The sequence below is a fragment of the Amblyomma mixtum genome, chromosome 3 (genome assembly GCF_055824585.1).
Source record: "Amblyomma mixtum isolate Tamu chromosome 3, ASM5582458v1, whole genome shotgun sequence".
Classification (NCBI taxonomy): domain Eukaryota; kingdom Metazoa; phylum Arthropoda; class Arachnida; order Ixodida; family Ixodidae; genus Amblyomma; species Amblyomma mixtum.
The window spans coordinates 22,888,739-22,913,625 of NC_143014.1; the positions used below are offsets into that span (position 1 = coordinate 22,888,739).

General features: G+C 43.6%; 1 protein-coding gene across 3 annotated transcripts; it reads right to left on the reverse strand.

Annotated features, from left to right (window-relative positions):
* Positions 1–931: 931 nt before the first annotated feature.
* On the reverse strand, positions 932–24,119 carry Hr96 (Nuclear hormone receptor HR96). Of its 3 annotated transcripts, none has more exons than XM_089578357.1 (3): positions 23,699–24,119; positions 19,138–19,272; positions 932–5,034 (listed from the first exon to the last, which is right to left on the reverse strand). In XM_089578357.1, exons 2-3 carry the CDS (start codon positions 19,270–19,272, stop codon positions 3,895–3,897), a joined length of 1,275 nt encoding a protein of 424 aa, XP_089434483.1. In that variant the 5' UTR covers positions 23,699–24,119; the 3' UTR covers positions 932–3,894. The 3 variants fall into 3 exon arrangements, with proteins under 3 accessions (XP_089434483.1, XP_089434481.1, XP_089434484.1); XM_089578355.1 differs by having other exon boundaries at positions 23,695–24,119; XM_089578358.1 differs by lacking the exon at positions 23,699–24,119 and adding an exon at positions 23,038–23,661.
* Positions 24,120–24,887: the final 768 nt, after the last annotated feature.

Consider the following 24,887-nt stretch of genomic DNA (forward strand, 5'->3'; position numbering starts at 1 on the left):
TGCCCAAGCCCATTTCTTCCTCTTGATTTCGACTAAGATGTTATTAATCTGCGTTTATTCCCTCACCTACTCGTCTCTTAACGATACACCTATAATTTTTCTTTCCATAGCTCGCTTCATTGTCCTAGTCTTAAGCTGAACCCTTTTCGTTAGCCTCAACGTTTCTGCCCCACAGGTGAGTACCAGTAAGATACAGCTGTTATATACTTTTCTCTTGAGGGATATTGGTAAACTGCCAATCAAGACCTGAGAGAGCTTGCCATATTGAGAGAGCTGTACGTTACATAGCTGATGTCCATTATACATACTCCACAAAACCACTTTTTCCAAAATATGAAATTCTTCCTGTGTTTTGTTTTTATAATTACAGGTTGATGTTGTGCTACAAAGGTTTTGTAAAGTTTGGCATTGATTACATAACTCATCTGGCAAAATTCCAAGAAAACACAAATATTCGTCAGACCCGACATAAAGAAATGTGGTTTGTTCACACCCCGAGAACCTCCTATGATGAACAATCTGTATCTTATACATTACCTTCGCTGTTAAACTTACTAGACCGACAAAATTTTGATCCCTCCAGAAACCGAAACTGTCGCATTAAACATTTTTGTCAACTTCTTCATTCGCAAGACTAAACCATGCCTTCCTATTCGCCTAATTTTGTTCACTAATGTTGCTTATGTGTGTTGATTTATTTGTATTACCTTTTGTTGCTTCTCCGATTGATTGCCGTCTTGTTTCATTCTGTATTACCCGTTGCTTTGTGATATTTTTTCATTTTTGTGTAAGACTGGCCGTCATCCTGCTGTCATGCCAACTAACAAGGGGTCGGGACCTCGTCAAGCTGTTCGAGCTTTTAGTCCCGTACTCCTCCTTTTCTAAGGAAATAAAATGATTGATTGATTGATTGATTGATATGCTCTCCATATGCTCCGAGAGGATTCGCTGTCTTTAATAATGCTTAGAAATAAAATCAGTACGCTGGAAAACAGGCGTAAAGTAAATCGTCTCCAATTTTTACATGACATTATAAATGGAAAAAGCGCACTTCAGCGGCCTCATTGCATAAAACCTCTAAGTTCACGCCAGACAAGACACAGACATAACCTTTCACTTACGCCAATATTTTCAAAAACAAAATCCCATATGAATAGCTTGTTTCCGCGTACTATACACGAATGGAATTCTATACCTGTCGAGGTATTGCAATCACAAAACTTTGCAGAAGAGCTGGAAAAACATCTTTCCTCTATAAACTAACTGAAACAAAAGCAGTGTTCGCAATCTACTATGTTTTCCTAACTTCTTCACTCTTTGATGCCTTTTTTTTCTCCCAAAACAGTTCTGTTGTTTCGAGTAAAAATTGCCCGCCTGTTTGTTATTTCACATGTGCGGCTCTTCATGTTTTGTTAGTTATTGTGCTGGTGCCAGAATGTACTTGATTGAGTAACACTGCTACACCCTGCATTATTTTTCGTTAGTGTTTATTGTTGTTCTGCATTGTCATACCTTTTACTGTATTGCCCCTCCTGCTAGGGCCAGTTTTTTGGCCTGCAGTATCAATAAATAAATAAATAAATAAATAAATAAATAACCCCATCCATCTTTCTAGACATTTTCATCTCATGATCGGATCAGCAGGCACTACCTGCCCTAAGTACACGTATTCCCTTACGACTTCCAGCAGCTCGCTACCAGTTGTGAACTGCTGTTCCTCTGCGGGACTGTTGAACATTACTTTTTTCTGCATGTTCATTTTAAGACCCACCATTCTGCTCTGCCTGTCTAACTCATTGATCATGCTTTGCACGCATCCGAGTGACTTAGCAAGGCAATGTCATCAGTGAATCACAAATTACTCAAATGTAGATAACTGCTACATGTATGCTTCGATGGATACGAAATGCAAAGGCCTCCATGTGCTATGCAATATCAGTGCATCTCGAAGATCTCCAGCTGGTTGAAATTATTCTGGAGCCCTCTACTATGGCACCTCTTTCACTCCCACCTTCCTCCCTTCCCTCATGGCATGGTTGAGGTCTCCACTGAGAAAGAGACAGTTACTGTGCCTTGAATTTCTTTAAAACCAGTTTTCATTTTAATTTTCCTACATGCAAGTCTCGGTTCGAGTATTTGTGGTCAACATAATGAAAAAGCAGAGCAGCAACTTTTGAATAGCTCACTCAGTAAAAGTTCCAGAAAGTAATGGTAATGGTTGCTTAACAGTAGATGTACAGTCAGCGCAAAGGACACACGAAAAAGACAATGAAAATGGAAGCAGAAAAACGAGAAAATTTTAGCTGAAGGAGAATGACGACTAGTCCACTTGATTTTTACTTTGATGGCATGAAGGCCACTGTGTGGAAGCTTTAATGAACTAGGCCTGTATTTCTTCTGCAGAATCTAATAGTTTTGTGTTCTTGTGTTCACGTTTCATTTGACACTGACGGTATTGACCATGCGCATACAACTCCCTACCACAGATTGCTCTCCACTACACCAAGTGTTTGGCCATAAGCTGCACAAGAAAAAGGCAAAGGTTGATAGGTAGTTGAATAAAAAGTGTCCAAGGAGACCCTTGCGGCACAGTAAAAAGAAAGAAAATTTTTTATAATCTTTTGATGGAATTCACAGTCCACGAAAGCTGTGACATCCACTACAAAGAGAAGCTCCATCTCCATACATCAGACTAGTGACCTTCAACTTATATTACAGTTGATCAAGAGCTCTAGTCAGATAATATAAAGTGTCTCAGTCACACTGCCTCTGTGATGCCCTGCAGTAAGAGTGAAGTTTGTTCTAATGCATCTAAAATGCAGCATTAATAGCTGCCTCATAGCATGTTACAATCACAAGAAACAACACACACTTGCAATAAAGACCCCCTTGTGATATTTTGTAAACACCAGCATTGTAATTGCCATCCTGCTTATTAAATCAAGTACAGAGAACAAGTCACAACTGAACTACTCCGAAGAAACGTGCATTTACAAGAGACACTGCTTCACTACTGTTATCCTTGTAGCTGAGTATTGCAAAGGGCATTGCATGACCAGAAAGATGTCAAGAAATATAAGGTACTGTAAAGACAGCACAATGTCTTTCGTTTCTGCTGAATGCTTTCCAGAAAAGTTTATCTTCCAGCCTGGAGAATTTTCTGACCATACACCATTCACTACACAACACAACCATAATCTCACCAAGATAATTCCAACAATAGTGCAGTAAAATCGCAACGGCCCATTTATACAATTAACCATCATCAGTAATCACCACTAATCACCGTCATGCCAAATCCATGGCTCTCTTACATTATGAGCAAGGCAAGTGGCATGTACAGGCTGCGAGTGCAACTCTCACCTGCAGTGGCATCACTTCTAAATGCCTCAATAATAATGCACTTATAAAAATATCGAATACAATGGCTCTTTCACTGCTGCAACTACTGTGTAACCCCACTTCAGGAATCTTCAACATTTCAATTTTTGTCAAAAAGTTTACATATGCTGTGACATGCCTTTGATCATGGATACATGCAAGTCTTTGCACTTGCAGAGGGGCCAGAAGTGCAAAAAGAAAAAAAAAATTTTCTGCATTTGCAAAAACAAGCTATAATCAGAGTTCAAGGCCTGTGCATCGCATCTGAACTGGCATGAAAAAGAAAAGGCAATAATTACACAATGTTTTTAATCTGTGACTTCATAAATCTGCTAGCTCACAGCTTTGTTCCTGAGAACACCATTTGTTACCGGCTATATCCTCTCTTAGTACCCATAAACTTTTTCACTGACAGTTGCACATCCACCCAAAACAAGTGCGGCACCAACCTGCACAGCCAGACACAATGCTAGAGAAAAGAAGCCACTACAATGCAGGTACACAGCCAGCCATCTACTTGAGGTCAAAAATCTCAATGAGCAATGGTTCCACCTCGTGTGGGTTTAGGTCCACCAGGATGCTGACTTGGTTCTCATTGAGCGTGCGCATATCCTCAAGGTTGCGGATGAGCTGCAGGAAGACAGAGCGGCTTTCACAGCCTGAGTAGCGTGTATCCAGATACCGCCGCAGCAAGTACAAGTATGTGTCTTGTTCAAACATGACCACGTCCCGGTGCACCAGGTTAGGCCGCTCGGGTGTGAACAGTGTGATGGCACTTAGCAGTAGCATGATGTTCTCATCGAGTCGCCACTCTGGTCGGAAGGCGTTGATGAACCGCTTGTGCTCCTCATACACATTGCCTCGTGCTTCCTTGAGAATGTCCACACGAATGGACATGAGCCGTGGGTCAGGCCCCTTCCAACAGTCACGTTCAGCATCGTACGACATTACAGAACGCAGCAGCATTAGCTCTGTGCTGCCACCCTTGAGCAGTGCCACCTGGTCCTCTTGGCAGAGGCTCTTGAATGCTGCAATGCGTTTGGACATCTTGATGAGGCGTCGGATAGCATGGTCAGTCATGTTGATCACATCCACCAGGCTTGGTTCGGGATCGCAGGCCAGTGGCACTTTGAGCACCTGATTGGCTGTAGCAAGCTCCTGAATGCGGTGCATCTCAGCATCTGTCAACACCTCTGATGTGCCTGGCACACGGTAAAACTGGCTACGGATAGCCCTGTCATGAACAGCCTGCGATGAGCCACACTGGGGCCACCGTCGCCAGGGCAGCTGCGACGAGTCCGAGCTGCTCGATTCCAGGTCCTCCGAGGAACACGAGTCTGCCTTGCTGCCGGATGGTCCCGCAGTTTGCTCGCTGGGGCTGGGAGAGCTCACCTCCGATGCGTACCGCGTCACCTTGGCTGGAATCTCATCGTCATCATCCCCTTCTGAGAGCTGCGTCCTTGGTCGAGGATGCAGGGCTCGCTTAAGCCGGTTCTCTTCTATCTTGGCACGCTTCTCACGCTTCTCAGCCTCACTCAGAATGCACTCCTTCTTCATGCCAATGGCAAAACATTTCTGCAAGCGGCAGCGCTGGCAGAAACGCCGCGTGCGCGTGTTCACCTCACAATCGTCCTTGAAGAGGCAGCGAAATTCCTGGGCCAAAAAAAGTAGCAACAAGGTGAAAAATTAGCCCTTTTTTTTAGGGTTGCAGTGTATTTGCAAAGTTAGTTATGCAAGACAGAACAAGCGCTGCAGCTCAAAACATGTGAAAGCAGATTTTGCCCAAAGAACCACAACATGGATACCACTTTCTCAAGCTGGTACATGAACAGAGGTGTGTGTTCACATAAACTGTAGGTTATCAATTTGCAAGCTGCCCTGCACATTACTTATCCAAGACTACAATGGATGCAAGATTCCTTACAACTAATGGATGTGTTTGCAGCCCTGGGTACACAACCAAGGCAATGCACTTGAAAAGAGCAGAAAGCACGACGCAACCAGTCCAGTACTAAAAACAGCACCCATATTCCAATAATCACAGTAACCAATATCTCCAACAAATGAAATGCCAACATAAAAACACAAACATATTACCTTCTAGAGAGAATTAACGCTCCTAAAGAACAGTTTTCATGCCTTCGAAGAGATATTAACCAGAGCTAGTATTGAGCTTCCCCCAGCTAAGATCTCAATTTGCTGTTTGTGTTTCAATTGTCTTGTTCGCAGTTCATTTGTTGCCGATAGTACAGGAGCCCAGAGAAGTTTTCAAAATACAGAAGAGATGAAGAAGGATACCCTTTTGGCTGTCTAGGCATGCAGCCAGGAACTGAAGGATGCGCTATGAATCTCCCAGCACAACCTGCCTAAAACAGTCCTCAGTGTTGGACCAAACTTTCAGGCAGTGAGAAAACTCAGCTTTTTCATACCTTCCATGTTTTAAAACTGGTGGGTACCAGTACATGACACTGCAAGATGGTGGAAAGCATTCCACAACTGCTGCTCTTATTGCACCCGGAAATGGGGTTGGGGTCTGATTTCCAGTTGTGTTCCTCGTATTGCTGCCTCTCCAATACCCCTCCTTCCAAGTCCCCATTTCCTATTCTCTGTGCCTAGATCTAGTGGCATGAAAGAAACAGTTGACTGGACTTTGGCTTGGTTCTGCTACTCTCTTGCAGTGTTGTTTAGCAAAGCGAGTGCACTTTGTCTACAGTACAAACAAACAAGTTCTGATCAGAAATAAAAGCGACAAATGTAATTGCCTTCAGGCTATGTGCTAAGCTACTGCATGCGCTTTTGATGCATAATGAAACTGCTCATGGGGTAAGCATTATGCCTGTAACTGGAGGAGAGTAATGTCAGAATCATAGTAAATGCACACTTTTGGCAACAGGCTGTGGTTTCAGAGAAGTTACACGTAAGTGACAAAGCGAACACAAGTGTGAAGACCAGGACATGAATACCAAGACACTCCCATGCAAGAGCTGCAAAAGCTAATGACATAATCCTGGTGCCAGAGCTAGGAGCAATAACATTATTGTATTAGGAGTTCCGGAGAGTCCCAATAAAACAAGAAATGACGTTAAAGATAAGGTCTTTATAAAGATTTTTTTCTTAGATCAGCTTGCTGTTACTGTGCCATTGGTTTAACGAATTCGTAGACTTGGTCAAAAGAAGCGCAATCAAGCTAAACCAGTATTCATGCTGCTGTATGACTATAATGAAAAAAAAAATGGCCATTTTCAAGAGCTGCAAGAAATTGAAAGCCATCAAAACAAGCATATCTCATTATTTTAGAGCGGTGGCTCTACTAACAGCGAATCTCGAGTTTCAGTTTGGTAGTTTATCCGACATTGAAATGACCTTTGGACTTGGCAATTTCATAGCAACAGCCTTCAGTCAGATGCCTAAAAGTACTTTGACTATGGCCAATGCAACGGTGTCCCCAACATTGGCTCATCCTCACTCCCAAAATTTGTCCCATCCAACCCCCGAAATTCGGCCTTCATCGATTTGTACCAGGCTAATTTGACTATGGACAATATAATGGCGACTCCAAATTTGGCCTTAGCCATTTGCAAATTTGGCTCACCTCTAAACCCTAAATTTGGCCTTCTCGGATTTGGACGAAAATGATATCCAGGCTAATATGACTATGGCCAACAAGAAGGTGACCTCCAAATTTGACTACAGGATAATTGGTTAAAACTTGCAACTGAGTACTTAATCTGAGTACATATAGCTGCTGCAAACAAGTCAAGCCAAGAGATAAGAAACAGCAAAATCATAGTAAATCAAGAAAAAAGTTATCGCTCAATCATCGGTGTAACGGAGTTCAACCACTAATTTTTTTTTTTTTTACAGGAAACTGCAGAAAAGGCAACTGTTCTGGCAATCAATGAAAACTGAAAAGGATGTGGATTCATTCAGGCTTCTACATGATAAATTGATGATCAATGACACTGCATATACTTGGGACCTGCACACCAACATCTGTGTCAAGCTTGCCAGAAATGAGCAGTCCTCTTCTCTGCAGAACAAGAAACTCAAACAGAAGAAAGAATTAAGAAAATGCACAAAGAAATGTTAGCAAAACAGAACATGAATGTTTATTTGTATTTTACGACCCTCATATAATTGGGATAACAGAAACCTGGCTGCACCATGATATCCAGAGCTGAGGTATTTCGAAGTTCACATAATACACATAAGAATGATCGGATGTTGAGATGGGGAGGCGTAGCTTTGCTAATTAGGAAAGGTTTAAAATATGAATCCCTTCCTACCATGGACGGACATGAAAGCATATGGTGCAAGCTGTTTTTTGACGAGTCAGTACTGGTAATTAGCACTATAGACCCCCAACGAGCACGATAAAAATTATTTAAAAAATGGATGAACACCTAGTGACCATCACTAATAAGAGAAGCCGAGTTGTACTTATCAGTGATTTCAATTTACCAGGTGTAGACTGGGATGCAAGGATTAAAGGGCTGTCAGACAAGCGTCATCTGGATGGAACGTCAAGATTTAATGGCTAAGCATGGTCTTGTTCAGGTCGTCAGAATGCCGCACAAATACAAGTGCACTGCCAAACAATATTTGTTCTTTTTATCAGAAGGCACCTCTGATTATGAAGTTGAAAGAGAAGATCGAATTTCTGACCATAAGAGAGCTGTAGCTGCTCTCAATACCAACAGAAAATTTCAAAAAGAAAATTACTAACAGAAAAGCAAACCACAACAGCTTATAATTTTAAACAGGCTGATGACACATCTATACCAGACCACTTGGAATTCTCACTTGGCAAGATGCCACAAGAAAATGACATAAAGTATGAAATTATTTTAGTGGCATCGTCACAGAATGCTTACCTCAATTTGCTCCAAAAAAGAACCGATTAGGAAAACCCAACCCCTGGGTCAATCAAAGTACTGTTCATCTTAGGCGACGATTACAACATGCACAGCAAATGTCCCATAGAAATCTTGCACTGCTTGCCACCCTTAGTACGCAGGTGTGCAAGAAGCTAAAGGAAGCAAAAACAGCCTTTTTTTTTAAAACACTGACTGTTTACTTGCAGAATTCTCCGGATAAGTTTTGGAGGTACAGGCGCGGACAAAAGTAAACGGAGCACGCAACTGTCTTCGAATATTTTTCACGCGTCACCTAATTGAAATTTCCAGCAGTGGTACTCGCATGCTGGTTGAGGAGGTTGGTGGGCTTTCTTGTGAACAAACAACCCTTCTTCATTACCGATGGAGAAAGCGTGATTGCACTTCGAACGCAATGACGTGCTCCGTTTACTTATGGCCGCGCCTGTACATATCAAATCAACAGTGAGCAGCATTTTACCTAATGGGAACGTCTGCAACGAGCTGATTATGGTCGCTGACACATTCAACAACTTTGCTGCCTCAGTGTTTTTTCTAAAACTTGATGATCCCCGTAGAAGTTCCCCACAATATGCACTATAATAACGATGTTGTGATATCAAAAGAAAGTATTACGTCACTGCTGCTAAACTTGGATTTGAAGAAGTCTGACATGATCCCCAACGAATTTTTATAACGGTATTAAGAATGGGTTTCTCATTTCCCAGCCAAAATTTTTTCTACCAAGTGACTGGCTCTTGGCAAGAGTTGTGCCTGTTTTTAAATCTGGTGATAGGCTGAGCGTTGAAATTTGCGGACCATTCTCAATGATTTTCATGGCCTACAAAATGTTGGAGCATATTATATATAAATACTTAGTACAGCACCTGGAAAATAATAATATTCTTTACCATAAGCAAAATGGGTTTTGTAGTTGGCTCTCTACAGTCACGCAGGTATTTGAGACCATTCAGAGCTTTGCCAAAGCCATTAACTCGAGAGAGAAAATTGATCTAGCACTAGATTTGTAAAAGGCTTTTGACAAGGTGCGTCCCGAGAAATTTGTTGAAAAGATATACACTTTTAGCATTGACACTAAGATTATCAGGTAGGTATGTGCATGCTTGCATAGTAGGAGGCAATTCGCTGAAATTGATGGTAATCGCCCATCAACCTTAGATGTGCCATCTGGCATTCCACAAGGATCCGTTTTAGGTCCCATTTTATTCCTGCTAAATGTAAACGACATTGCAAAGTGTATACATCCCCCTGTTGAAGTGCGATTATTTGCTGATGGCTGTCTATTATTCTGTTGTGCGAGAAATGTTCACGACAAGGTTCTGTTAAACGAATCTCTGAAAAAGATTCATAGTTGATTTGCTGATTGGGATATGTGCATTAATCTTAGGAAGACATTTTATGTGAGCATTTCAAGTAAGAAACAGCCTCTTGTTTTTGCATATGGAATTAACAGTACTGAAATCAAACGAGTCAACAAACTACAGTACCTTGGCATCTGGAGTGAGCATATCAACCGTATTTGCAGTTCAGCGCAGCGCAAACTTGGCTTTCTAAAAGAGAAATCACAGGAAGCTAATCCAGATGTTAAACTTAAAAGCTATAAAAGTACTATCAGACCAACTTTGGAATATGTGAGTATAATCTAGGATCCTCATCAACACAGATAAATCCGTACGAGTTCAAAGGCTTGCAGTCAGATTCATTTTTTCCACCTACCAATGCCACCAATCGGTTGCAGCAAGCAGCACTGCTTGATTAGGCACAATTTCGCGCACTAACCACAAGAAGAAAGGTGGCTCAACTGAAGTTCCTCTATCAACTGTACCACAAATTAAACCTGGGTCCTGGCTCGTACTTGTGCCCTTCTGGAAGGCTACCCCTCGTACTTATCACCCTTATGCAATTATGACCTACACACCAAGAATTGATGTTTTAAGTACTTTCCTTCCAAAAACAATAGCAGACTGGAATAGCCTGCATCCATAATTATTTATAAACACTCCTTCTACAGAACATTACGTAACAGAGTTGGAAACACATGCTGTGTTTCCTATAACACCCACCTTGTAACAGGCCGAAAGGGCTAACAGTATTTTTCAATGAATGAATGAACGAACGAATGAACAAATGAATGACCACTGATGGAAATGAGCACTCTGCTTCATATTATAGAACCCAGTGTGCACAGTAGTTTGTGGAATATACATAATGGTGCCTCAGAAGTTAGCCGACACTATGAGCTAGCTGATAAACGATTCACAACAGCTAAGTCCCTGCCCTGTTGCACAACAAACGTAAAGGTGAGAGGAATCCACCGAAGGAATCACATACAGCCAATAGCATACAGCTCAATACACTCACTGACCAATGAAAACCTCTGCATGTAGTCTGAGGTGCTCTGCAGTGCATGTTCTATATGACTAATGTCATGGTTAAATCCAAACTATACTGCTGAAGAAAAGATACTAGTAAAAAAAAAAATGGCACTTAGGAGGACAAGTTTTAAGGCGAAAGCCTTCAATGGCCCATGTTCGCGGTGTCCGTCTGTGCGCTGGAATTGTGCCAACTGTGGCCTCTCCTCTGCGCAGCGGCGCAACTCCCCCCCCCCCCCCCCCCCTAGTCACACAGTAGCGGTAGAACGAGCACGCACGCGTCGGCGGTGGTAGCTGCACCGCCGCTCCTTCACCAGACATCTCGTTGCAGTCGAGTGCGTGGGACGCATGGCTCCTAAGCGGACCAGTGATTCCGCGCCAAGTGGTTCGGGGAAGCGGCAGTGGGTTGACCACAAGGCTTTTGCCAAGCACACTTTAGAATTTCAAAAGTGTCTTCGTTAATTTTTGCTATGTGAGCCAGTGTATTCTTTGGCATTTACCAAGTGCCTTGCATCCCCGACTTCTGCGATACGAGCTGCTCACAACACACGCTTAATGTAGGTTGTCATGTGACCAGAATACAACCACTCACATGAGAGAACAGGCAGCCCATGCCCTTGTTATACAACCTAACTTTGCAGTGAAGCTCCGCCCACATTCAGGACCACCACACAGAATTCCTCCGTGACAAAAAAACTAGTCGGTTTTTAAAGCTTTTTTTGTTACCTAAAAAAGAAGCTAACAACAAGATGAAATTACAAGCTCAAGAATTTTGATGCCTTTGGCATGTCTGATATAGCCAAACATGTAAACGTGATTTTATTTACTGCTGCGACTGGTCAGCAGAGTAATACAAAATGTCCAGACCATGGCCTATTGTTACCAACTGCTATTTTCTTAGGCTGTATCCTACTATAGCAACTGAATGGCCTATGGCATTTATGACTGCACTAGCTATCATGTGATCAGTTTTCCACACCTACAATGATAGAAACCTCTACACAAGTCAGCCTTTGACTATGTACAAAAAAATATTGAATTTGCTCATAACTATGATATTCAGAGACAGCCATGCACTAATGTGCGCATGGGTGCATTTTTCAACAATGAGGACTAAATGAGAAGCAACCTTGAACCATTTCAAGCAGTCTAGAAAAATGTGCAACGTTAAAAAAAGTTGCCATATGGATGCACACCTAGCTTCTAAGTCTGCATACACAAAATCACCACTGCAGTGTAGCCATCGCTGTGCAGTCCTCAAAAACTGGTTTGAAAGAGGTCTTTGATAATGAAAATCTTCTTGGCTTTACTATTAGCCATCCAGACACATTGCTAAATCAGCAGAACTGCCACACAAGTAAGCACAGGTGTTAAAGCCTGCAGTTACTGCAATTACAAAAGTAGAGAGAATGCAGGATCAAAGAGATTCTTGACAACACAACATAAAATAAACTAGGAACCTCAGTCCAGCAGCCAAAACTGACCAGAGGACCGAGGCTCCCCCCCGACCTTTGTTATTCTGCTTTGTGATGATTATAAAGTGTTTGTTGAGAGCACAAACCCTATTCAAGTCAGTGCAGTTAAACATAGAGCTGCCCATGATACTATCATGCAATCAACCTCACCTCAAACACCTTCACAGACTATGTGGGTTACACTGCACTGCAGTTATACGATTTCAGGCCTCGTGGCCTTACTGTCCTTGAGCACCAGTTTAAAGTTAAAACCATGAAACCTTCTTACGGAACCTTGATGTAGCCTCCTTTTAATTTTGTTTCAATATCAGCGCATGCCTTTTACCTTTTGCTTTTGTTTGCCCCTAGGCATTTCGTAGTGCATGTCAAAAATGCATCAGCAACTGTCACCTTAGTCTTAGTGTTTAACCTAACCAGCACAGCAAGAATTCATGCTTACATACATTTACAGTCAGAAGGGTTCACATATACTCGCACTCAAAGAGGCTCATGTCTAGTCACATCCGCTCACACACTCACAGTGTATGTACGAGACAAAGTGTGAGACAAACCAGTGCACTCAGAAGTGAGCCTGCCAGTCAATGCTCATCAGACTCCTTGCCATGCTAGCCACTGACATTTATGAATAATGTGCCAGCACTGATTACAGCACATGATCACGCCCTCAGTGCATACCATCTTGCAGGCCCAACTAAGTGAGCACTTGTGCAGCATTCGTGCGCCATGTGTCACCATCTGGCCACAACTGTCACTGTTGAAAGGGTTATCTCCATCTTTTTGTTTTCAAGCATTCTCTCTGAAAAGATGGATGTGCATGTGGCTTATCACTGCTGTCACGAGACAGTGCGGCAGGTGTCGCTGGCCACGGGCTCCCATGCTCCTATCAACATCTTGGAAGTCTGTACTCGTGCTGTCTGCAACATTAGAAAGCGCACTTTTGTAGAACTTCGGTCTCCTTGATTTGGCTGCACTGTCCGCACCAGTTCAGGAGGTGCAGCACTCTTGCACTCTATTTTACAGTGCAGCTAGTGCCTGCTGCACTTCAGCATTTGATATGACTTCGTGCTGCAGGAGTTCTTCTGCGCTTCTGCACACGCCTCCCGGCGAGTTCTCTTCTCGTGCAAGTAGTGCAAGGTGCTTGGCGTGATCCGAAGCCATGCTTGTTTTAGTGAGCAGCGTTGAGACCATGGCTGAGACGGCTGCATAGACATGGCACCTGCACTGTGCCCTCACCAAACAGCTGAAATGACAGTGCGCGCATGTGTGTGCATGTCTGTGCATGTCTGTGTGCGTGCGTAAGCAACTGGCTGGCAGGCACACTGCGTATGGGTTCTCACCTTTCCATCCAGCCTCGCAAGTTGCTTTACACCATCTCTCTTTTGTGTACAGATATTATTATTACACGCAGCATGATGGAGCGTTTGCATGAGGGGCAGATGGTGACGTGATGTTTTTTAATATGTGGATGATTGCAACATTTGTGTTGACCCACTGCGACATCATCTACACCTCTGCTTACAGTATAGCAACTGGCCTTGCGGTCGTCGTTAGCCCACACCTTCGCCTGCCAGTCAGTCTCTGATAGTCACTCTGCCGCCACCTTCCACCAACAGTGAACATGAATTGTTGAGTTCAAATAAGCCCAAGTTATCAGGCAACTCTTCTGTACATGGCGGACAACCGCAGTCCCTTTTTGGATAGAATGGCAATAACCTGAATCAAGCGTATAAACTGTCAAAGGTTGTCTCGAGCGGAAGTCTGAATAACCTCTTGAATTCGAAGTTTGTTGCCTCTTCAAAGTGTTTGTTGACTCAGTGACGGTCGACCTGCGCCACTTTGCACAATGCAAGGGAAAGGGTGTGTAAAAATTCCTCATCACTTTTGGCATGAACAAATTTCGTAGCCGCTCCAAGAGATGCACCACTTCAAACAAATGCACAGCGTTCAATACAACTAGCACAATCTCGTGCACATGGCAAACCACGTGGCAAACACCAGCACACAGTCACAGAAGACAAACGTTTCTACACTTTTGCACTCAATTTCGCCTCTGTACCAAGGCCACTAGTGTCAGGCTACACTCGCGCCGAAAAAACTGGCACTGCATAGGCACAGCACTTTTGTGAACAAGTGCAGAAAGTGTGGCCAAATCGAGATGACCTCTTGCTTCACCCACTCCACCTTTCTGGCTACTGAGTGGCTATCGCACTGTGCTCTCAAGTGAATTCGCGAGCAGCAATAGTGGTAATCTCAACTAAATTCTTTTTTTTTTTTAATTTTCAGCAGGCAGAACAAGCTAGTTTCAAACGACCTCACTATTAAGGCACTGACATCAGTGAACATGCCAAAAATTTGTGCTAACTGTGAGGCACCAACGGACCAAGGATAATACAAAAAATTTAGGAACTGCCAAGGCTCTTCCGTGGTACAATGAAGTAGGTGTTGGTACACATGGCACTGCATTTGTCTGATATGATACGCAGGGTCTGACGACCCAAGCTGCATGCGGGCTATGAGGGGCACCATAGTGGGAGGCTCTGTATTAATTTCGACAACCTGGGGTAGAAGTTAATCGAAAGACGCACTGAGGAGTGTGGCTATGAAACCTGTGCAGCGCTCGCATGTGTGCATGTGAGTGGCTATGCTGCAGCTCAGGCGGTGGCACGGAGCTGGTAAGACTGGACATGGGTCGCGCACTCTCTGCCTCCTCCACTGAACAGCCCTGGCAACAGCGCTGCTGTTCTGCAAGGCGAGGCTACTTCGATTGCATGCTGTGCACTCAGGCATCCAAGTGAGTGCCGTCAAGTGCTGGGAAGGTGCTGTTGTGCAGTGGCTCATTTCCCACTACCACAGTTACAAAGGCAAGATGAGTAAGCCAGCTTGTGAGGACACCCGAACGTGAAGCAGCCCTGCAATCTCGCCGCCAGGCCCAGCAGCGCGGAAGAGCCCCTAAAACACTGCATGAAACTTATGCAGCGTCTGCACCAAGGAAAAAGTGGCGGGAGAGTGCTGAAGCATGACGTGTGGTGAGAAGAAGAAAATAGTTGCAGGGGCAAATCACAGCACGGGTACCAATCTCCAGTCTGGCGTTTGATGTGCTGGCATGATACGCTAGAATACAACCGCTTTAGTCTCCAGCGTACACGCCCAATAACAGCTGTCACTGAACTCACATTGCAGGGTGGCAACCAGCTTGCCAGTTTCTCTGCACACAGCCTCAATCGAAGTGCAACCACCCTGCCTGAGATTGAAACCGTGACCTCCAGTTCAGCAACCAAATGCCACAGCCAGTGAGTCACCATGGCAGGTATGTGTACGTGTTTAGTTGTACTGCTTGTCTGTTTTGAAGAAATAAGGTTTCCACACATGGACACTGCTGAAGTCTATTCTCTTTCTGCTGAAATGTATGTGGTCTGCATGAAGGGGTAAAAAAAATGCTCTAGTCCTCACAGAAAGCAATGGATTGATCAGCTACAATTATACAAGCAATTACCAGTGTAATAAGATGCCTTTTGGTCTGGCACCATTAAACCTTCAAATTCATTTACCGCTGCAACAAACATATGGGTGGTATGGTGTGTTGTGGTTTAGGTGAGGCTTACAATCATTTTCTAATGTCATGTTAGAGATAGTAGACACGCCCTGGAGGGCAGGTTCTTTTAGCTTTTGATGCTGAATGCAGAAGCCATGTTTTTTTTGTTTTTTTTTAAATACTGCCACTAAATGCACTCGTCATAGTCCAGAAGCCACCACAAAAAAAATACCATTCCAAGTGCAACCCTTCAGCATAGTATGCTGAAGCATAATACAAATCAGCATATTATGCATTATTTAGTAATGCTCTTCTTCCAGGGGCTTTGTATGCGGGGCATTTTCATGCGAAGTGTGAGAGCTAGCAATACGTTCAAACACAACAATCATTCCATGCTCCTTTGAAAAAAATGACTGCCGGAATCCTGTCACAGGGAAAGTGTACGTATTTTGCAATGTTTCCCTCAGCCTGCTCCTCCCAGTGACATAGGCCATGCCACAGAAGGTTTCCTTCCCCTTCCTCCTCAGCCATTTTTTTCCTCTCCTGTGAAAGCCACCTATATGCACTCCATTTCACAATAGCAGCAATAAGGAAAAGCATGAACTCTTGACCAGTGGGCGAAGATTGAAGCAAATATGAGCACTGAAGCCCAGTTTGAAGCTTTCTGAGAAAAGCTTTTATGTGAAAGGCAGGCATGGGCAGTATAGAAGATACATGTATTTTTGATACAATCTTTCGATACATTTTGTGTATCAGTATTAGGTATCGCTTGCCAAAACTGAAAGCTTTGGAGTATTGGTATTGAAAACGCATTTTTAGTGTATTCTGCATTTTAATGAAACTCAATACTCAAAAAAATAAAATGTGCCACAGATTTTGAGGCTGTTGTGAGTCAGACTTTTGGCTGGCGGCGCTCACTCAGGCGGTAGCATACGCAAAAAAGGGATGGAGTGCAATTACGGAGACAATGCTGTTGGCTCGGCCAGTCTTCTTTCTTCCTACGTTGTTTGGAAGGTAGATTACAGAAGGGATGAGGAGACAGGTTCTCTGTTGCGGACCCCTTCATCCCTATTTCAGGTTGCGGCGGTTGCCAACAGAAACGGATGACTGCACCGTCGTGCTCAGGAGCTTACAGAATATTTTTTTGTCTACTCTGTCAGCACGACAGAGGTCGCACACGAGGGCCAGTGGGGTCATCAGCGCCAGCAGCGCCAAATGCATCAGCTGGAACATTCTTTTCACTCAGCGAAGAGAGCACTACAATAAGCCATAGTTCTCATGAGGTGCTGCTGAAACTTGAGTTTTCTAACTATACTGCCACAATCCTCAAGTTGACATGGCTAAATGCTTCTCTCTTGTCCACTACAAAAAAAAAAAACTTTCTACAGGAGCAGATGTGTTGCTGTGTTGTATTTTATGAAGGTGCCTTTTATCATTTGCTTTGCTTATAGCTCGGGGTTGAACTTTTCGGTTTCTATTTATTGAAAATTTGGCAGACTTTTTGAGTTTTTATTTCCGAATACAGGTTTCGGTTTTTTCGGCGAATAAACTACTGACATTTTTTTCCGTTGATTTAATGTAGCAATTCTGTGTGGTAAAAACTGACTTAAAGTCTATTCCGGTGTTTCTGTCATCCTGAATAATTTATTTACCAGTAATTAACGTGCAAGCAGTAATACCTGGAGCTGTACTTGTGGAAGAACTTGCCATCATCATTCAAAGAGAAACTCAAGTTGAATGAGATAGCCAGCAGACAAAAACGGAAGTGGACCAGGATGACATGCTGTTCGTACATTGTCGCAGTGGGCTGAGCGCGAAAGCGGAGCACCACTTGGTCAGCTGCATGTTGGGAAGCAGCATTGGAACTGCTGCTCAGTTGTCATAGTAGCCCAAGAGAGAGAGAAATAACTTTATTGGTACCCATCATAGAACTGTCACCTGAACTACTGAGTTGTGATGCCCATGCGCGGTTTTATGTCACTGTCTTACATGTAGTCGATTAACCATCTGAACTGACTAACTGTTTTAAGCAGGTGATGATAGTGAACAAACAGTGCTCAGCTAGAAGGTGGCAAGGAGGTGATGCTTCCCGGTGTGCAGAGGCGTGCAAGCTAACGAGCAATACCTCAAATCGCAATATTGCGCCACTTATTCAACAATACCACCATTGCATCATGCCCCTGCCGTCCCTACTTAGTTAATTTTCAACTTCGACTGAGTGGAACTCGCATTCAACAGCCAGCTAGTTATGCCCTGCATACCAAGAATATAGTGACCTTTTTCGGTTAAAACCGAATTTTGAAAATTGAATTCGGCGTACTTTTATCGTTTTTTTTTTCCGGTTTAATCCGAAAAGTCCAACCCTTACTCATAACATGGCTATATCGCGGAGCTCTTTCGGACAGACGGTTTGAGCAAATGCTGTTACTTAATGCCGTTAAGTAACAGTGACATCTAAATAACAGAGATAACTGAGTTCAACCTAATAAAAACCTTCAGCCCTTTTATTTCTTGTTCTTTTTCTTTTAGCTTTCAATGCACAATGTTCAACTTCAAATGTCTGTTAAACACAGTGCAGGGGAAATAACTCTTCAGTTTTCTCAAGCGCAAAGAGCTTGCACCTTTTAGCACCGAGCAAAGGCAGAGGCAATGTGGTAAATACTGCAGTAATGAAAAGCATCAGAAAAAGTTACAAGTTTATCTGTATGTAGTCAAGAGCTCACAAAGCGGTTCGCATGAAGAACAATTAGCTTAAAAAAGATTTTGCTAGGCTCCTTATGGAAGTGATTGTTTAAACATCACCAGGACATCAGTCCATTGCTAAAGTTTTAACGGAACCAGCTACTCTGACAGTGCAGCTTAAAGAAATTGGAGCTTCAAGAAATCTGTGTGGCCGGATTCGTTAAAACCCTTTCAAAAACAGTGCGCTGTATCGAATACACTAAAGATTCCAGAAATCACGAAAAAAATTTTTAACTTAGCTAATCATATTACCTCCTTTATTCATACTGGAGATTTCAGTGATGTATAGAAGTCTCAATGATACAGTATTGAGTATCTATCAGAAATCAATTTCAATTTTGTATGTTGTATTGGTATTGGAAATACAATATTTGAGAGTATCAGTACTGAAGATACTTTTTTTGTAGCATGGTGCCGAGCCCTTGAGACAGGTAAATCTAGCATTTCCATGCAGTCCTGAAAGCACGCAATGTAAGTGGTGAAATCATGCGTAATGCTTTGCAGCTGAAGTCCACAGAACACTCATTCAGGCATATGGAACTAAGGCCACAGAGCTCTGCAGGATGCGACATGAGCTGCAATTCAGTCCCACTTCGTGAACACCACAGCTGCCATACAGAAAAATACAACTGAGCTGATCTCTCCAGTGCTTAGTGCAAGAGTACACGCACACCACGCCAATGCTTGTGGCTCAATTATGCAACACAAAACGCTACTTTCAATGAGATAGTCACAGGTACCTTGTCCTTAATGGCGTTCCGTCGAAAAAAGGCCTTGCATGATTCACATGTGAGGGCACCAAAGTTGAAGCCAAAAGCCTTGTCACCACAGACGCCACAAAACTTGAGCTCGCCTCTTTCACCTCCTCCTGCCATCTAGAGATAAAACAAAAACATATCAACAGCTTCCCTTTGCATATGTGTAACACAACTTGTAGGTCAAGAGATGACTCAGTGTGGGCTGCACCCAAAGCATTGACAACCGATGGACAAGGAAAAAAACCCCACTAGTTCAGCACGGTCACCAAGTTGTGCACTGCGGTGTTCCCATCATGGGCAACACAGTTATTGTTATCAACAAAGCCACAATGACAGCTGGCTGTTAACATACTAATGGCATGTTCTTGCTGAGCCACATTAAATGGAGTAGCAGATACACGATAACTAAAGACAACGATGAGAATGTGAAATTTACTAATGGGTCTATTCACTCTACTGTCTTGCACAAGCAAGGGATGAAACAGATGAAGCTAATATTAAGCCGCATGCAGATTCCTATAATATGCAATAAAAAATGCTGTATCAACCACCTGGATTTGATGAATCAGCATGCTGTCGAACTTATCTTAGCTGTTTGTAATAAAAAAAATCCCCTATATTTCTCTTCACACCCAATTCATTACGTAAATTAATGATAAAGTGGCTGTTCATTGAGGAATGCACAGCATTTCCCCACATGACACAAGCCATGTGTCACAATGACACAAGCCATAACTTCCTTTACTTGCCGGCCGCCGCGGTGGCTCAGTGGTTATGGTGCTCGGCTGCTGACACGAAATACGCGGGTTCGATCCCGGCCGCGGCGGTTGAATTTCTTTGGAGGAGAAATTCTAGAAGCCCGTATACTGTGCGATGTCAGTGCACGTTAAAGAACCCCAGGTGGTCGAAATTTCCGGAGCCCTCCACTACGGCGTCTCTCATAGCCTTAGGCGCTTTGGGACGTCAAACCCCATAAACCAACCAACCAACCTTTACTTGCCTGGCTGCTATAATTGAATTTGCTAGTAGGCTAAACAAAATTAATTTAAAATGAATACAATTATTCCCTGCCTCTATGACTGTTATGGTTTGAAACTAACCTTCACAGCATATACCGAGCACTTCCAGCACATTGACAGCATGCTCAAGACTACTGCTCGAATGTCCCTACAGCTCTGATGTCCCTATGATGCCAACTGTTCATTCAAAAGGCAGGGAACGAAGATGCAAGCAACACTGCTGAGCAGCCCATCCATCATTTCTTGCTCTGCAGCAGGCTAAGGTACACTTCACTTTTGAGGTTCTGTGCACCAAGCCAGAGAGAATACTACTATTACAACCATGAAGGTTTAGAATGTTTCACCCACAATGATTCTCTAAAAGATTTTTTTTTTTTTCTCAATTTCACATCAAGGAGACCTGAGGTATCCTTCAACAAAGAGTCAATCTGTGACACAAAAGAAAACCGAAAGAAAAAGTTGGAATTAAAATATTGGGATTTGTGTCGCATATAACAGAAAACAAAGACTGTAAAGAAAGCGTCCACAACATAAAGGAAAAGCCAGGCACAGTACATAGCATGACAGGTGCAATATTCTTTATCTCTGAATTTTCCTGTTCTATTGGAATGAAGCTGGTGCTTAGTCTCAGCTTTACATACACTGAACAACTCATCCCCAAACCCTATGCTCATCTGAAACAGTTCTTTTTCTCTTACCCTACTGTCATTCAATCCCCCCATCATCCATACCCTATCCTGCAACGTGGTGGGCCCACTGGCCCTAGTGACTCTCGTGCAGGATATCCTTTACGCTCCGTGCTGTGTTGAAATAATGTTCTTTCTCTGTCTCATTTTTGCTTACTTATTCAACGCCCTGTCCAAACCTGCAGTACACAAAGAAACTAACCTACCCTAATCCCCTTGATGCAGACAAGTTCTTTGCACCACAATATCATTCAATACAAAATTGCCACTACTTAAAGAACTGGTGCTCCTCTACAGTGGTTGCATGACATAATAAAGTATGCAAAATCTGTCCCTTCAAAGCAGAAGACAAAAGAACTGTACTTATGAAGAATAGATGTGACATGCAGTACTCAGGAACTACTACACTTTTCCACGCCTCGAAGCTGTCTGACAGTAAAGTGCACTAATATGCAGCTCTTCTGCCTCTGGGCCAGCTACAAACTTGGCACCTTGCCAACTTGCCACAGAAACAAAAACAAAATGTACAGAGCAGTCAAACTTTAGACACACCCCGTGTACCATAAGTTTCTTGATATCTTATCTGAGTGCTGCCCATAGAGGCAGTGAATGAATGTATGTTTCATGCTACCAATTTTATTATGGTAGCTACAACAGAAGGTGCACAACACTGCTTGTCTGTTGGCAAAGTCATAATATACTTGCACTTGACTAGTGAGAAGCCAAAACATGGCCTGCCATACATACTTTAACAAATATAAATCATATGGCATAAGCAAGAAAAATAAAAGCCACCAGCGTAGGACTCTGATGGGTATCCAGCACAGTAAAAACAACCTTGTTAGGTAGAGGCCCATTCATTTGATCTGAATTAGTTTCATGTCAGTACCAAGGTCCTGTACTCAACAACAGGTTCTCGGCAAGATTCGTCTTGGTTGGTATAAAGTACACAAAAAAAAAAACTTTTCAGTACAAAATCATGTGCTTCCATCAAAACTTTTCGAGGTCATGTTGTACCCGCAGACATTTTATGTCTTTCCCGCAGTGGCCTCTTCAGCACTAGCGGCTGCTCCTCCCTCCTTCCTGTGCACCCATAGCTCGAACAATGAACAGCCCACCCTCCATGGCATGGGACAGAGGTCCCTCTCCTTCCTTTTCTTGCCTAGCCTCTGCTGCATTGCCATAAAAAGTTGTCCGCAAGTATATGTCTGCTTTTGTGCTTCCCTGGCTCAAGTATGGCCTTCCTGCGATATATCATACAAAGACCTATACCTGACACATTTCGTTTGTAATTGTGTGCAAAATGTTTTAAATGGGGCTACATCCTACATTTTCTAGAGCACCATGATGCCAGAGGCAGTGCCAGAATGCCTTAGGCCTGTAAACCGAAGGTCTGTGGTCTTTCATTTCAGCAACTGAAATTACTGGCACAAAGCAAAATCCAGAGTTTATCCCTCTGTGAGGCACAAACTCTGAGCCAAGAATAAGCTTACAACCTCATAACATTAAAAATGAACAGGCTGGCAACACCTGCATAAGACTATACAGGGTGTTGTAAACAGACTATACAGGTTGTAAAAAAATACTCCTGCGCAAACTACTTGCCTGTTTGGGCTTGAGCACAGGCCATAGGGTAGCTCATAATAATCTGCGTTTTCCAATAAATAATTTAAACATCGGGCCTGAATTGTCTGGAATTGGTGAATAACTGCAGTCGTTTGTACGGAGAATTTTCATCTAGTGAGCGGAGCGGCATATTTGACAGGCTGAGCCATCTGGGGTACTGCAAGACCTACCCCAGCTCCGAGCAAGGTTATTGGTTGCCTCGTAGTTCGCCAGATGCCGAAGCCTCTCAAATCGGCCATTCCGCTCACCTTGATGAAAATTCTGCATGCAGACGACTCCAGTTTTTCACAGATTCCGGGGAGTCCAGGAAACTTCAGATGTTAAATTATTTATTGAAAAACGCAGACTATCACAAGCTACCCAGTGGTCTGTGCTTGAGCAGTGGTTTGCGCAGGACAATTTTCTACGGTCCGGACAGATAAATATGGAACACACTGCATATCCACAACCAAGCATGCACTGGCACAGCAATGATGATTGCAAACAAAATCTGGTTAGTTTCTGCAATTACAACACTTCCGGCTAGAATACTAAAATTAGTTTGAACTTACACAAGCTTGAAGCTTTGAGAAAGTGCTACTACCGGTTCTAGCAGATTTTTCTCGCTCTGTTGCAGAGCCTGTAGTAGTGGGAATTACACGAGACGCAGGGCCGTTCAATCAAGCACTTCGCAACACAACAGCCATCTAACAAACTTGGCTAACATGCTAGTGGTCGCAGTGTAGTGCACATGCACATAACTGCATGCAATTATCGGTATAAATTCAAAAATTTTGGGTATTACAAGCAACTTGCGGTGTCACAGGCGATGAAACCACTGCATATAGCGGGTCTCACAACCGAAATGAGAAGGGCCAAGTACAACGTTCGCTCAGGTCCTAAGCGCGCTGACATTTCTAATGTTAAGATTTCGCGAAAAAAAAAAAAAAAAACTATATACACAGCACAGTAAAATGTACCTGTTGTTGTTCCCCCTAACGACATTACACAGTGCTATGAACACGAAGCTACAGGATACACAGCGGGGAAGCGGCAGAGGGGTCTTGCTCATGATTACGAAACAACGCAACAAGTTCTTCGAAACATGCAGGGAACGAGGTGCAGCTGAGCACCTTGCTGATCACGCAGCACGGCCTGCTAGCAGCGGTGCCAGCAAGATAAGCGCAACTCGAAGGAAAACCGACGAATACGAATGAAACCTAACGTACTCGCCGTGCTTTTGGGCCGAACCCGTGCACGATTTCATGCGCCTTGCACAAGCGGCGTTAGCCACGAACACTGTGTTTTTCATACACAGCTCCAGTACTGGACCTTGCGCTGTTTGAGCTGTTGATCTTGGCAAACACGTGATGCGTGGTGGCGTAGCAGCCCACCCATCTATAGCTGTAGATATTGCGCGTTTGACGGCAGTCGCTGAACGCGTGTCCTTCGCTGCCGCCAGACGTCCAGCGTGCTCACAACCTCGCACCTCGCCTTGCCACGAAGGCGCAATCTAAAACTCCGAGCTGCCTCCAACGATGTGCAGTACACGCTTAGAGAAACAGCAGCACGAACGCGGGCATCACCACATTTTGTATGCACTTTACACGAGTGAGCTGAGAAAGTGGCCTCCGATACCTCCGGAGCGCCCGAAGCACCCGAAATCCGTCTGGCGGCAGCACAAGAACACCGAAACCGAAACCGAAAACACTTGTTGCTCAGAACAGCGTGAAGTGCTGTCTTCCCAGGAGGACTCTTCAGGGGGTGCATTTGTTTTTCCCATAAATCTATTATACGTTTTTCCAGTTGACTACTTGCTGACAGGTCTTGGCCACTGATCTAGAATACTCATCGCTTTCCCAGATGAGCGCGAGCATGGAGGAAGAAAGGAGGGAGGAAGGAGGAGGAAGTTCTCTCCTTCCTCCATGAGCGCGAGCATCCATGAGCGCGAGCATCTTCCTCCATGAGCGCGAGTGAAGCCACCGGAAGTTGGACGACTTGTCCCGGAAGTCGAGTGTCTACTGTGTATTTCAGTGCAAAAAGTCGCGTCTTTCGCCCTTTCGTTCTCAGTTTTTTTGCGTTGTTCTCGTGTAATGTCTGCTGTTATATGAAAGGAACAAGCAAGCTGAACGCGAGAAATGTGGTCATTGTGTGCAGAACACTGTAATTTCAGATAAACCGAAGAAAAACAGGCATGAACGTGCCCTTTTGCCCTGCCGCGGCAAAAGGGCACGTGCATTAAACACTATGTTCTTAACTGGTTCTTGTCTTCCGAGCGTAAAGGAGAAGTATTGGAATGACAGTGAGACTTGTCATCTTAGAACCGAATTTTCTTGTAGCAAAGAAAAGGCAAACGATGGTGCGGATATCTTTACACTCGAAGAGCTACTTGTTATGCAGCTGCAGCAGTTACAGTTTCGAG